The 14,631-nt window shown below is 34.6% G+C and overlaps 2 protein-coding genes across 3 annotated transcripts in view; both read left to right on the top strand.

Moving 5' to 3' along the window:
* The window catches only part of LOC127861196 (protein timeless homolog), a 131,404-nt gene that overhangs the window by 41,296 nt on the left and 75,477 nt on the right, over positions 1 to 14,631 (top strand). Inside the window, exon 8 of one of the 2 annotated variants that reach the window (XM_052399607.1) lies at positions 8,586 to 8,677. The exons of the other annotated variant lie outside the window; for it this stretch is intronic. Coding sequence (XP_052255567.1) covers positions 8,586 to 8,610 — 25 coding nt within the window. The 3' untranslated portion in view covers positions 8,611 to 8,677. Of the gene's footprint in view, positions 1 to 8,585; positions 8,678 to 14,631 lie in introns of those variants that run through there. 2 annotated transcript variants of the gene reach the window in all.
* LOC127861185 (uncharacterized) overlaps positions 1 to 14,631 on the top strand; it is a 300,757-nt gene that overhangs the window by 226,762 nt on the left and 59,364 nt on the right. The gene's annotated exons all lie outside the window — the stretch shown is intronic.

Raw genomic sequence — 14,631 nt, 5'->3', positions numbered from 1 at the left:
CAACACGACACCCAATCAGTTTTGTTCGGTCCTTATTCCTATGACTTAAATAATGCGGTATCAGTATAGCCGGTGTATAACTCTTTAATATATCAATAACTAAAATCCTGTAACGAAAATTTAAATTTATTCATGGTTCAGATATTTTCATATTTGTAACAAAGTCAGTTAATAGTTGGGAGTTAAAGAAATATTTTCGCAAACAAACTACCCTTATAGTCAGTTTCTTTCAAAAGCTTTTCTTTTCACAGCCTATGCCTTTTCATGACCTTGAAGTTTGAAGAAAAAAACACAAAAAACAAATAATTACTATTCGATTTGACATCAGTTTTGGTGAGTTGACCTAAGAATTTAACATCAACAAATAGGAAAATGAAATTAGACAACCACAAATTAACTCAGGTCCACGAAAAAGTCGTAAAAGCAATTTCATGCCTATATGAATAATTAAACAGTACTATTCGAAATAAAAAGGGACCATTTAAGCGTTGGCTTTTTCTCAGCTAAAAACAATTACCCTTTAAAGCCTTTAAAGTTTTCACTCAAGGTCACAAAAATCTGGAAATATTAGTGACTGTTTTCAGTTTCCTGTTAATTACAAATTAAAATACAGCTCTGTGTTTTGTTTGGAAGTAATTAGTTTTGCAGATAAACGTGAGACATTCATCTTTCATAATGGGAGATTGATTGATGGAGATTTAGTCTTTTCTCCACAAGTTATGTGTTTTTTCTTTTCTTGGATAAACCGAATTATTTGGTGATCAGAAGTGCTTGTGTTCCTTTTTTGGTTATATGTGTGGAGTTTTTCAGTGAAATTGAGTTTAACAAATTTGAATTTGTGAGGAGGGTTTCTTGGATACACAGAATTATTTGATGATCAGAAATGTGTGTGTGTGTGTGTGTGTGTGTGTGTGTGTGTGTGTGTGTGTGTGTGTGTGTGTGTGTGTGTGTGTGTGTGTGCGCGCGCGCGCGCGCGCGTTTGTGTGTGCGCGCGCGCGCGCGCGTTTGTGTGTGTGGAGATTTTCTGTGAAATTGAGTTGCACAAAACTTGAACTTATGTACATGGTAGTTTTTGGAAAGTTTTTTTCGAAGATTTCAATTGTATATATTGGTTTACCATGATTTTCCATAAAAAAGTGTTGTTCTTTTGGAGATAAAAGTTACATGATGGGACAGTTGAATAAAAATATATATTAGAAGGATAAGTTGTGTAAGTTATGTTTGAAAAATGTCTTTGAATTATTAAATGATTTATTGTACATTATATGCATTACAATTCATGCACAAATTAGACCTACCATAAGCTAGATATCATAAATAAATATGGCGCTGGAAAAAGGGAGCTTAAAACATATGAGTAAAGTGTTGTTAAAGATTAGTCAGTGCAAGGTGGAGACTTTTGACTCTTTTGGAATTTTTCATTTTAAGGAAGTCTCTTAACTTTTTATCTCAAATCTTAAGTTTCTAGCACAGGTAGTCTGGGGCAACACTGTATGTATGCTTAAAGCCCCTTTTTGCATTGCTTAAAGCCCCTTTTTGCATTGCTTAAAGCCCCTTTTTGCATTGCTTAAAGCCCCTTTTTGCATTGCCTAAAGCCCCTTTTTGCTTGGCTTTCAAAGAGTGAGGCTCCCATAGTGATTGTCTTAACCCTAAATTACCTCTGAGATAAGTATTTAAGTGTTTGTTATAGAATGAAAATATGTTTGACCAGGAAAATGAGACAGAGGTAGGGGTTTCTGGTAAAAGGTCACTTTAAGTGTGAAAGGCTTTTCTTTTCCTGACAGTGTAGTTTTTGAGGTAAGAATATAAAAGTCAGGTGCCAGTGAGTTGGTTTCAATTCTTGCCCAGCAAACACTGTTGCTGTTACAGGGTCTCTCAAATTTCAAATTATCAATGTAATTTATTAACTAATTGTATCTTAATGATGACAGTTTATTGAAACAGCTTCAACAATTTCCTTCCTTATGACGAATAAAATGACTGTGTTCTTGAATTTTAATATTTTCAAGAATGTTTTAGAGATCCATAAGTCTATAATATTCTAGAATATCCTAAACATTCATGGATTCTTAAATCTATATAAAGAACAGAACAGTTCTTGAATTATTCATTAAGGTCTAAAGTCATTCAAGAACCTAAGAATATAACCGAATATTTTTAGCAGGGGAGTCAGCATGTTCTCACAAATTCATTCATTATAAGAGGATATTTGGTGGATACGCTACCCGTTAAAATTTCATTTTCTATGATCATTCGTGAATTAAAATCGATATTCCACCAAATCTAACAAATTTTCTATTATTGTATGCTTACCAATGATTATATTTGTAGTTTTGCCATTGCTGACAAATATAATTCCCAAGATGTTATTATGTATGTTCAACGGAAGCTTATCTGTAAGCTTTTAAACATTCAAAGCAGAGTAGTCGCCCTTGGTAACATTTGGGGGGTCACAATGGGGAAACCAAAGATATCCAATAATAGTTTGATCAAACAATGAGAATTATCGATTATTTTGACTGTTTTTTTTTTCACTGTTGGAAACAGTGAAATATCAGTTTTAATTCAGTGATATTTCTCTATAAACCATCAGAAAGCATAAAATAAATAAGTATACTACAAGCATATTGTAAGTATTTTTACCATTGTTTAGGTCTTTGTCTCCACATTAACCTGACCACCCTAATTTTCGGGGCTGACCCAAAACTTTATTTACTTTCAATCATAATCTCAAAACTGACTTAAGAATTTAGAAAGAAAGATATATAACAAAGACATTTGGAAGATTTCTGTCATTTAATTCTTTTTAAAGTATATTGAGTAAATTAACTTGTACAAATTGTAAACTTGTACAAATTGTAAACAAGTCAATGGGGAAAAAAGCCAAACTGCTCCTCTCTTAATTTTTTTTATGTGACCAAATGTTTGAAAATTGTATTATGACTTTCTGTTGACAAATCACTTAAAAATAATCTTGACAAATGGGTGATGCATGTTAATTAATCTAAGCTAATATTAGATTAATTTATATGAAATCATATTTATATTTCCGGTGTATAATGTATTCTACTTATTTTGGCACCTATTATAAATATCTTGCAGTGTAAAATGTTTTGTCAAGTCCACAACTTTAAAGTAACCCACGCACTGATTTTATTTTGTAAAAAAAGTCATTTAATGAGTTTAATCTAAAAACTAAAATATGTGAATAATAATCAATGAAAGAAAAAAGGGAAGATTATATGGTTGAAGAAAATATGCACCTTTGCCTGAATTCGAGCTCGAGTCCGTTTAATAGAAAAACCAGTTCACCAAAAGGCTTTACTTGTTAAGTTTATATTTGTTACACATTGTTATAGATACAGATATTTTCTATATTACCCATGAAAAGTTTTATATTAAAATGCTTCAAAGAATTATCCATTTCAATATATTTTTATTCCTCAACAACATCATATGTTAAAAATATTTCTTTGTCATTTAAATGTAAATTGCACTCTTTGTATAACGTTAACTCTTTTTTAATCTCTGAAAAAAATTGTGAAAGTTATTATTTTCCCATATGGCAATAAAGTACCTTTAACCATTTTCCACTCAGAAGCAAAGTAAAAATGGCTATGTGCAAACAGTAGAAAACCAGAACAGCCTGCGAGTGACTCACAGTCTGTTCAGCTTTTATACTGTATGCTGCTCATCAGTATCTAAGAATTGGAAATGAAGCCTTTAAAACTTAAATTTAGTAAGAAAGGTCTTTACTTAAATAAAACTTTCTTAGGGAATTCATATGCGTCAAAATACATATCTTAGTCTTAGTGGCAAGGGGTTAACTACTTGAGAAAAAATATCACAGTTTTTGATACAAGAAAAAGTAAGTAGGTATATTTTTGATAAATTGTTTAAATGTACTATTGCATGTGGAATAATAAATGATTTAACTTAATTGTACAGTGAATAAAACTATTTTTGAACTGGTTGATGAAGTTCATGAAGTTTGTGAATACATTCATGAAGTTCATGAACCTATTTCAAGTTCATAAACTTGTGGTTCATGAATACTTATGTGTTATTTATGAATATTTTGTCCATTCATGAACTGGTTCATGAAGTAAATTAATGAAGTTCATGATGTTCATGAATACATTAATGAAGTTCATGAACCTGTTTCCCTGGTGCTGTATTAAAAGAATTGACTTAAAAAAGGTCATGGTGTATTTGGGTTGACTCTACTGAAAGCTTCTTATAAAATGGTTCTTTCATCATGATAATGAAATAAATCGTGTTCTGAGAAAACTGGGTATAATGCATTTGCGTAAAGTGTCGTCCCAGATTAACCTGTGCAGTCCGCACAGGATAATCAGGGACAACATTTTCCGCTTTTATGACATTTTTTGTTTAAATGAAGTCTCTTCTTAGCAAAAAATCCAATTTAGGCGAAAAGTGTCGTCACTGATTAGCCTGTGCAGACTGCACAGGCTAATCTGGGACGACACTACACACATGCATTATGCCCAGTTTTCTAAGAATACGACTCAAATCCCTTCAATAATGACTAGAAGCTTCACAATGAAAATGGCTCATCTTTGACAATAAAAAGTCTTTGAGGATTATGACTTGCATGAACTAAATTAGTGATTAATAACATTATGCTTTCTGGGAACATAAAACCGCCTACACACTTACTATAACTTTCGGTGGCAGGTACATTTTGATTATTACTGACATACTGAGCTTCCAAGAGTAATAATGTGTTATTGGCAGAGGCCTTCCAGTTAGTATAATTGCATAATTTTGATTAATTGCTTGTATTTTTATGTCCCCCACTATAGTAGTGGGGGACATATTGTTTTTGCCCTGTCTGTCTGTTGGTCTGTCTGTCTGTTTGCGCCAACTTTAACATTTTGCAATAACTTTTGCTATATTGAAGATAGCAACTTCATATTTGGCATGCATGTGTATCTCATGAAGCTGCACATTTTGAGTGGTGAAAGGTCAAGGTCAAGGTCATCCTTCAAGGTCAGAGGTCAAATATATGTGGCCAAAATCGCTCATTTTATGAATACTTTTGCAATATTGAAGATAGCAACTTGATATTTGGCATGCATGTGTATCTCATGGAGCTGCACATTTTGAGTGGTGAAAGGTCAAGGTCATCCTTCACAAGGTCAAGGTCATCCTACAATGTCAAGCATCATATAGGGGGACATTGTGTTTCACAAACACATCTTGTTTTTACATAAACACCCCCCCCACTGTACTACAAGTCTTTGGGTGGTAGGAACATTTTGATTATTACTGACAAATTTGGAGTTTCGGAGAGTAATAATGTTACATTGGCAGAGGCCTTCCTGTTTGTATTATTGCATACTTTTGATTAATTGAGTGTAAATTTCTGACATACAACCCCCCCCCTCCCAATCCCCCCCCCCCTCCCCACTGGTAAATTGAATTGTTGAGCAATAGTTAAAACCTTGCACTCAGAGGCAAAGTGAAAATGGCAATTAGCATAAAACCAGAACAGCCTGCGAGTAACTCTCAGTCTATTCAGGTTTTATGCGGTTTGCTACCGACTCGAAAACGTTTCACTTAGGCCTTAGGGTTTCTATGAAATTAAGCTAAAATTAATCAGTTTAAACTACATTTAGTTGAGCCTCCTTCTGTCTGTACAACTTCTTCCGCAAATTCACAGGCCCACAGACTATGTTAAATATTGAGCAGAGTCCTTGGAAAAGAGGGCTTAATAAACATGCTTAAAGAGTTGTCCAAGATAAGCCTGTGCTGTCATCACTGATTTACCAGGGGCGACAGTTTTTGGTATTTTTGGAATTTTCGTTTAAAGGTGGTCTCTTCTAAATGCAAAATTCAGTCTATTTAAAAAGTGTTATCCATGATAAGCCTTTCAAACTGTACTGGCTAATATGGGATGACGCTTTACGCACATGCATTTAGCACCATTTTACCACAGTGTGGCAAAATTTTATAATGCCAGGGTCTTGAGATTGCACATTTTTGTTGTTGTTGTTGCATTTTTCTTAAAAATACTTGTGCAATTTCTAAAAGGGTTCGCACAGGGCTTGAAAAGTGCTTGAAAACGAGTCCTAGGCTTGAAAAGCCCTTGAACAAAGGTTGGCCTTGAAAAAGTGCTTGAAAAGTGCTTATTTCATGTAAAAAAGCCTCGAAAATGTTTATTTCTGCTCAAAATTACATGTATCATCGCTTTAATTATAATCTTAAATCGTTCTTAAGGGAAATATTACGAAAAATTATCATAAATTCCTTCGCGCAAAAAGTTGAGTACGAAATATATAAGTTTCGTACACTATTGAGTACCGGTACAAAACGTTATGTGTACACGTCACAGATTATGTGTACTACGTCAGAGGTTCTCCATTGTGATCAATTTTCGCGAGTGAAAATGCAGCAATGGGGAAGTGTCATTTCAAACCAGGGTGGTTAACTGAATATTCCTGGGTACAGAAAACAAATGACATTCAAAAAGCACATTGTCGGGTCTGTATGAAGACTGTTGATGTCAGGGGATGGGGGAAAGCGCTTTGAAAAGTCACGAGAAAGGGGAAACCCACAAAGAAAACATGAAATTGAGAAGCAATGTGTTTGTTTGTAATAACTTTAAAAAGTAAATACATACATTCAGTACACCAGTTTAGAATCGCCCGGCAAAAAAGTTTATTCTTTTTACCACAATATTTTTTTCGGGATTTAGTGTCAATTTGAGAAGATGTAAAAATAAAGGGTAATATTTATTTTGAATGATAACAGGTTAGGTCAGACGGCATATGCAGTTTTTTGTCATAAATAGCCAATTAAAGGTTAACTGTAGGAAAATTATTAAAAATCATTCAGCTTACAGAATTAGTATTTCAAAACATTGTCATAGCATTTGTTTTCAATCAGCAAAAAGTTTATTTGAAAATAATAAAGCCTTCTATACCCATATGCACATTTCAAAACATAACTCATTCAATCAGTTCCGGTTTACTTTTTGCTGCATTTTTCCACCCTGTAAGCTATTTACAAAAGATTTCTTGCTAAAACTGTGTTAATTTATTCCTTTACCTAATGTATACCTTAGACACTTATCATTTTGTTTTTATTGGGGCATTATGGAAAATTAAATACAAATTAATCAGAACTGCTGATAATCGGGAACTGGTTGACAAACTGTATGTGAGACTCATTGAGGTAAGGATGGATAACATGTATGTAATAACTAGAAATAACATGTATGAGTTATTGTGGAATGAGTTTAATTTGTTTGAGCAAATAAATGATATTTACTGTGTTAAACTTGCTTGAAAATGCACTTTTTTAAGGAAACTAACGTACGGTTCTCGGCCTTGAATATGAAAATTGGGCCTTGAAAAGTCCTTGAAAAGTGCTTGAATTTAGGTTTGAGAATTCTGTTTGAACCATGTCTTAGTAAAAACCTTTTTATTTCAACTTGATTGCAACAAAGCCTTTGGCTTATTGAAATGCTTTTGAGTTTGTTTTCTGGGACTAAGAACATAATAGGGATTAAACCCATGACCTCCTGGTTGCTCGGCGAACACCATAACCACTTCGCCAAGGCAATTTCTTAATGTACACTTTCAAAAACTATTCACCTAAGTCAGGTGGCACGCTGTTTGTGACAGCTTTGTTATGTAATTAATGACAAAGTCATTACATGCATGATGAATATCATATTATTTATTCACATTGCATTTGGTCTGTGAAAAAAGGGTTTAATGCATGTGCGTAAAGTGACGTCCCAGATTTATCAGGGACAACACTTTTCGCTTTTATGATATTTTCTGTTTCAAGAAAGTCTCTTCTTAGCAAAAATCAAATTTAGGTGGAAAGTGTCGTCCCTGATTAGCCTGTGCAGATTGCACAGACTATTCTGGTATGGCACTTTCCGCAAATGCATTAAACCCCCTTTTCACAGAACACAGCCAATTTCTTTTATTGTATTGTATTGCAGCTATTTACATTACAGGTAAAAACACAAGCAACACTCAGGTATTTAAAACTGCCTCAAAGTTGCAAAGTAAAAACCACCAGTTGTTCACTTCTGTTCAGAGGATAAATATTGTTGTGATAGACAATATGTGCATTCTGTTAACTTGATATATCTCTGTTACATGTTATCTTGATCCAATCTCATTAATGGATATCTTTGAAGATAAATCCTTCAAGATTATCCAATGCATGTATAACCATTACTCTTAAGGTCGAGAAATGTACATAATATCTTACTGTTCTTGCTTTAATTGTTGGTATAAATCGAATTAATTTACAACTTTTTTTGTTTTTATGGTAACACAGAATATATCAATGTTTATAATGTAAGAGCCTTGCTGATATTAATGCATGTATGTAATGTCTAAGAATAGCCTGTGCAGTCCACACAGGCTAATCAAAAACTGCACTCTCCACTTAGACTGGATTTTTCATTTTGAAGAAACTTCCTTTAAAGGAAAAAAATCTTAAAAGGTGGAAGTGTCATATAAGATAAGCATGTGCAAACTGCACAGGCTTATCTGGTACAACGTGTTATGCGTACACATTAGCCATTGCTTTTGTAGGAGATGGAAGTTTGATGAAAAGTAGGGGTCGGCAGTCATGTACCATTCTGGTTCCCATGGAAAACTGACGCAGACCTGGTGTTGCAGAAAGTGTAAGTGATGTATATAGTGTTTGTCTGTATGCACAATTGTATTTTTTACCATATAGTAGTGCATTCATGCATGTTATACCCAAAGCAGGTTATGAACATGTACTTGAAAGTTGAATATAACATAGTTGATATCATATATTTATATATAATTTTATATTTCTTTGTATATGATGAATATTGATTAGACATCATTTAAACATTAGGTATCACTCTAGGGTCCATTCAAGTAACACGGCTATAATTATACCTAAATCATAACATAACTGGAGTAGTTTTTATGAAGTGTCGGGTAATAGGTCATGTTTACATCGGCCGCCATTTGGTTTTGTCTGCTAGAAGTGACAATAACCAGGGAATCATTGTTATGAATTCTTGAAGGTAGTTTGCTGGAAAACTTTACAGATAGATCATTCAATGATTGAACTGTTAGTCATTTGTTAAAACAAAATGTTTTTGTCAAAGTAAGTGTTTCAATTTTAAGGTTATTTAACGTAATTTCTAAGTACGATAACTGGTTTGTCCAGTCCATATATGCCAGAAATTTTCGGGCCCAAATCGGGACAGTCCATTAAAAATGTCAGGACATTTTACCAAAAAGCAGGATATCTAAAACGATCAATCATGCCACCTTTACTGAAGTCAGTAATCAGCTAATTACTTACAAAACCTCATAATTTCTGGCAATTATTGATGATAAATGTGTTTACAATTGCATGAACACAGACGTTCTCCATTTTCCGGAAGTAAACAAACATGTGCACTATGCAGATGAACCCATTTGTCACTAAGGCAACGTTCAACGGGATGTGCGCACATCAAGCACTGTTTTTATTCAACCAATTATCCATTAACTCTAAATTGAGATTGATGCAATATGTACAAATTATTTTCTGAAAATCAGCCAAAAACGAAAGTAAATTTATGTCTCTGGTATCGGTCAGCGCTCGATTTGTTTGACATATCATACACTGAATACCACGTAATAATAGTATCTTTGGACTTGATTTGGGCCATGAAATACAAAAGCAATCTGCTTAATGCACTAGGATGCATATATCCCTAGCAATTAACGACCCTTATCATAAAACTACCCTGGTGTGAATGCCCGATAAAATCAATAATTTGCCGATATATCGCTGATAATGTGTCAAAAACAACACTAGATCACTCGACTAGTAGATATGGTTTGTTAATAGGGGAAGGTTTGTTAATAGGGGGCAATAAAGGGATTAGCGATGGTAATTAAAGCCAAACGGAGCTTGAATAGGGAATTTAATTGTGAACTTAAAGAGCGTATATCGTTTTGTTCGAATGTCGTGACAAATAGTGTTACATCGGGACACCGGGACAAACACCCCAAAAGCAGGACTGTCCCGCCAAGATCGGGACGTCTGGCATGTATGAGCCTACATTTCACACCCCCATTGAGTAAAAGGAATGGTTTTCCATTGGTGTCTGGATATGGTGTCTGCCTAGCAACCAAGAGGTCATGGGTTCAATCCCCACTGTGGCAGCGTTCTTTAGATCTCCCCCATATATACCAAGTACTGAATCTAGTCCCAGAAAATGTACTTGTACTCGAGAGTGTTTTAAATAAGCCTGAAGATTTTTTTATGCAATCAAGCTAAAATAAATAGGTTGAAACTAAACTAAGCAGCAATGGATGTAATGGATTTACTATGGAATTGTGTTTGTCTGTCAGTGTAGACATCGACTTGTCACATGAAAACTCCTACATTGATATAAAATTAGCATGTACTTGGCTTTTTCTCATCTGTTAAGGAAATAAGCGATGTTTTTCCTTTTTTATTAAGTATGGGAAAACAGCACTTTCCCAATTAGGAAAAAACAACAAATTTTCCAATGGCTGTAAAAAAATCAAATAAATTCCTATGGAGCTCTATGGCTCAAACCTGAGTACCGTATACTTTGCCAGTAAAACGCATTTTTAAAACTCAAATTAATAAGTTACAGTTGAGGTCGCGTCTTATAAGCGAGATACTGGTGAAAATAAACAAAAAACATCAAAATATCGAGTTTACTGGGCTTATGCTAGCCAAGTTGGACACTTGTCAGTTGTTTTGAATCATCCCGGCAGCCATTTGCATTTTCACTCAAGTCTGTATTAGCCCGTACCGTGTATCGGAACGCTATGTTCAGTTACCAATTTATTTGTAATAAAATGTATTGTAACAGATTTTGTTGTCTATTAATTTTAATTTTAATTTTGTTATTTTTGGGGCGTAAGACGTTATATTGTTCTTGATTATTCTTGAAAAGTTTGTATCTCTTGATTGTCTTTGCGCGACGTCGTTAAATGTCATATACCGGTAAATTGACCATTATAGTATACGTGTGTAAGCAGCGACACGATGCCAACATGCTTAAAACAACAGCAAAATCAATTCTCAGTTTGAAACTGTCAATTGTTAAATAAACATGCTGCCGATTACAAATGCTACTTGACAAGTTTGTATCACCTGATCGTGTTTGTTCCACGTCGTTAATTGTCAATTAAGACCCTAATGCCGATGACACCTTATTTATTAGGGACCAACAACGACGGGAGCAAAGAGCGACCGCATGCAATTATTGGCATATGGCTTTCTTCGTGACACGTGATAACGATCTGCGCTTCGGAGTCTATCACTCTATCACGCGATTGGCTAATTTTATGAAAGTAGGTGTAACCTATTGTTGGTAGACAATGGGCGTAAACTTTGCATTATCTAATTAAAACTAAACGCTTTCGAAATATCTGCCTATTAGTTTAACATACCTGTCAAGTAATATGACTAATACGATCAATTTTGCATGTGCATTGATATTACGAACGTTATATGTTTGCAATTGTTTGCAATTGTTAGGGAAAATTATTAAATACGCAATTGTAAGAAAGTTTGTTAATTTGATAATTATTTTCATTGAATGAATAATACTTGAAAATAAATTAAAACCCACTAATATATCATAAAATAAACAAATATTATTTGCTTTGTTGTTTGATTGTTTTATTTTTCAGACTTGTGTGAATTACTAATTGCATGCAGCGCGAGTTTGAAAAATTCTCAATGTGTTACTAATTGATGATTTTCTTTAACATTCTGCCATTTTTCGGCCATTTTTTCATCTGATGAAAACGGCAAAATTCGACCGCGTCTTACACGCGGGTCAGTCTCAAATCCACCCATCATAAAGTCCGAAGTCGGGGTGCGTCTTATAAGCGAGGGCATCTTATAAGCGCAAGTATATGGTAAATATAATATTGACAACACAATAGTTATCCATTTTAAAGTATTTGGGAGCAAAAAATCAAATATACCAATTTCCCAACATGAAGACTTAATAATGCCAATTTCAGGGGTTTGGCGCAAATTTTTAGCTCACCTGAGCAATCAGGTTAGCTTTTGTGACCGGTCTTTGTTTGTCGTCTGTCCGTCCGTCCATATTTGTTTGTAAACACTCTAGAGGCCACATTAATTGTCTGATCTTCATAAAACTTGGTCAGAAGCTTTGTCCCAATGAAATCTCGGTCGAGTTTGAAACTGGGTCGTGTCGGGTCAAAAAGACGGTCACTAGGTAAAAAAACCCAAAAAACTTGTAAACACTGAAGACGTCACATTTCATGCCCAATCTTCATTTAACTTTGTCAAAATGTTTGTCTTAATGATATGTTGGTTGAGTTCAAAAGTTGTTGCGGTCAGTTGAATAACATGGCTGCGGGGGGGAGGGGGGGGCAGTTTTCTTATATTTATATAGTAAAAAATGCTTGTAAACACTCTAGAAGTCACATTTTTTGCCCAATCATCATGAAACTTGATGAAAATATTGGTGTTATATATATCTCAGATGAGTTCGCAAATGGTCTCAATCAGTCAAAAAACATGGCTGCCAGGGGGGTGGGGCAGTTTTCCTTATGTGACTAGAGAGAAACCTTGTGATCGAACACAATAGAAGTCACATTTTGTGCCTAGTCATTGTCAAACTTAGTCAATGCATTGATTTTATTGACTTCTCTGACAAGTTGGAAAATGGCTCAGATCAGTGAAACACACTTTTTAGCTCCCCTGATCGCTCAGGTGAGGTTTTAGGATTGGTCTTTGTCCGCCGCCTGCCCGTCCACATTTGGTTTGTAAACACTCTAGCATTCACATTTCTCAAATATTCTTTATCAAAGTTGCTGAAAGATCTCAGTCAATTTTGATAATGAGCAAAATCACATAACTAATGCCATAATTATTGCCCTTAGATTGTCCAAATTGTCAGTATATTATACAAAATCCTTGCAAACACTCTAGAGGTCACAATTTTCTTTCAGATTTTATGAATCTTGGTCATAATATTTATTTTTGTAAGCAAAGTTTGATGTTTGGCAAGGGGGGTCAACTCAAAATATAGGTCACCAGGTAAAATCTTGCAAGAACAAAAACACTCCATACGCCAGAGTTTTGGTTCAATAATGATGCAACTTGACCAGGATGTTTGTCAGGACAATATCTAGGTCAAGTTTGACGTTTGGTAAAGATTGAATGAACTGACTCCTCTCAGGTAAGGGAACTAGGGCCATCTTGGCCCTCTTGTTCCCAATTGTACTGGTACTGGTACTTTTCTCCATGGGACAAAAATATTCTATGGAAAATGACCTATAAATGTGCATTAGGAATTTCAGCGCCAAGGTAATAGTTATTGGACAAAAGTATTATTGCTTGATTTATATCTTTTTATACGCCCGTTTTATTCAAAACGGGATGTATTATAGTTTCACCCTTGGCGCCGTGGGGTCAGCGGGCAGCGTCCACAGCAGTGTCCGCTCTCTAATTTAAATAGTTTTTATCCGATCTTCACCAATTTTGGTCAGAAGTTGTATTTAGACAATATCTAGGTTTAGTTCGAATATAGTAATGCCGGATCAAAAACTAGGTCACAGGGTCACTTAGTGCATTTCAAGGATTTAGCAAGTTGTCCGCTCTCTTATTGAAGAAGTTTTCATCCGATGTTCACCAAACTTGGTCAGAAGTTGTATATAGACAATATCTAGGTCATGTTTGAATATAGGTCATGCCGGGTCAAAATCTAGGTCATGGGGTCACTAAGTGCATGTCAAGGATTTAGCATGATGTCGGCTCTCTAATTGAAGTAGTTTTCATCCGATGTTCACCAAACTTGGTCAGAAGTTGTATCAAGACAATATCTAGGTCAAGTTTGAATATGAATAAAAACTAGTCAGTGAATATGGGTAAACAACTAGGTCACGGGGTCACTTAGTGCATTTCAAGGATTTAGCATGGTGTCCGCTCCTCTCATTGAAGAAGTTTAAATCTGATATTTACCAACTTTGGTCAGAAGTTGTGTCTAAATGATATCTTGGTCAAGTATAAATATGGGTCATGCCGGATCAAAACTAGGTCACGGGGTCACTTAGTGCATTTCAAGGATTTAGCATGGTGTCCGCTCCTCTCATTGAAGTAGTTTTAATCCGATCTTCACCAAATTAGGTCAGAAGTTATGTCTAGATGATATGTAGGTCAAGTTCAAATATGGGTCATGGTAAAGTTATCAAGTTGTCCAAAACTTCAAACGGGCGTATCTTGTGACAGTTTGGCACTCTTGTTTTAATAATTATTGATAAAACGTTCATAAAACAGAAAATGCTGAACATAAAGATATCATTTAAATATATATACAGTGTTTTTTTTCCTTCTTTATAAAGTACCCCAAAAGGTACTTTACCAATGAAGGAAAAACTACAAAATTCCCAATTGCCATACACAATTTTTCCAAAAGGAAGGACAATTATGTTATTTTTGTTCCAAAAGTGCATTATCTCAAGCAAACAATTCAAACGAGCACTGGAACTGTACATTTCAAGCCGATGTACATGTACATGAATATTGACTTGATTTGTTAAATTTATAACAAGCAATAAAAAAGACACATACATTTTTCAAAAACAT

The sequence above is a fragment of the Dreissena polymorpha genome, chromosome 15, assembly GCF_020536995.1.
Source record: "Dreissena polymorpha isolate Duluth1 chromosome 15, UMN_Dpol_1.0, whole genome shotgun sequence".
Taxonomy (NCBI): Eukaryota; Metazoa; Mollusca; class Bivalvia; order Myida; family Dreissenidae; genus Dreissena; species Dreissena polymorpha.
The sequence above is the reverse complement of the archived record's forward strand: the minus strand, read 5'-3'. Positions and strand labels throughout refer to the sequence as shown.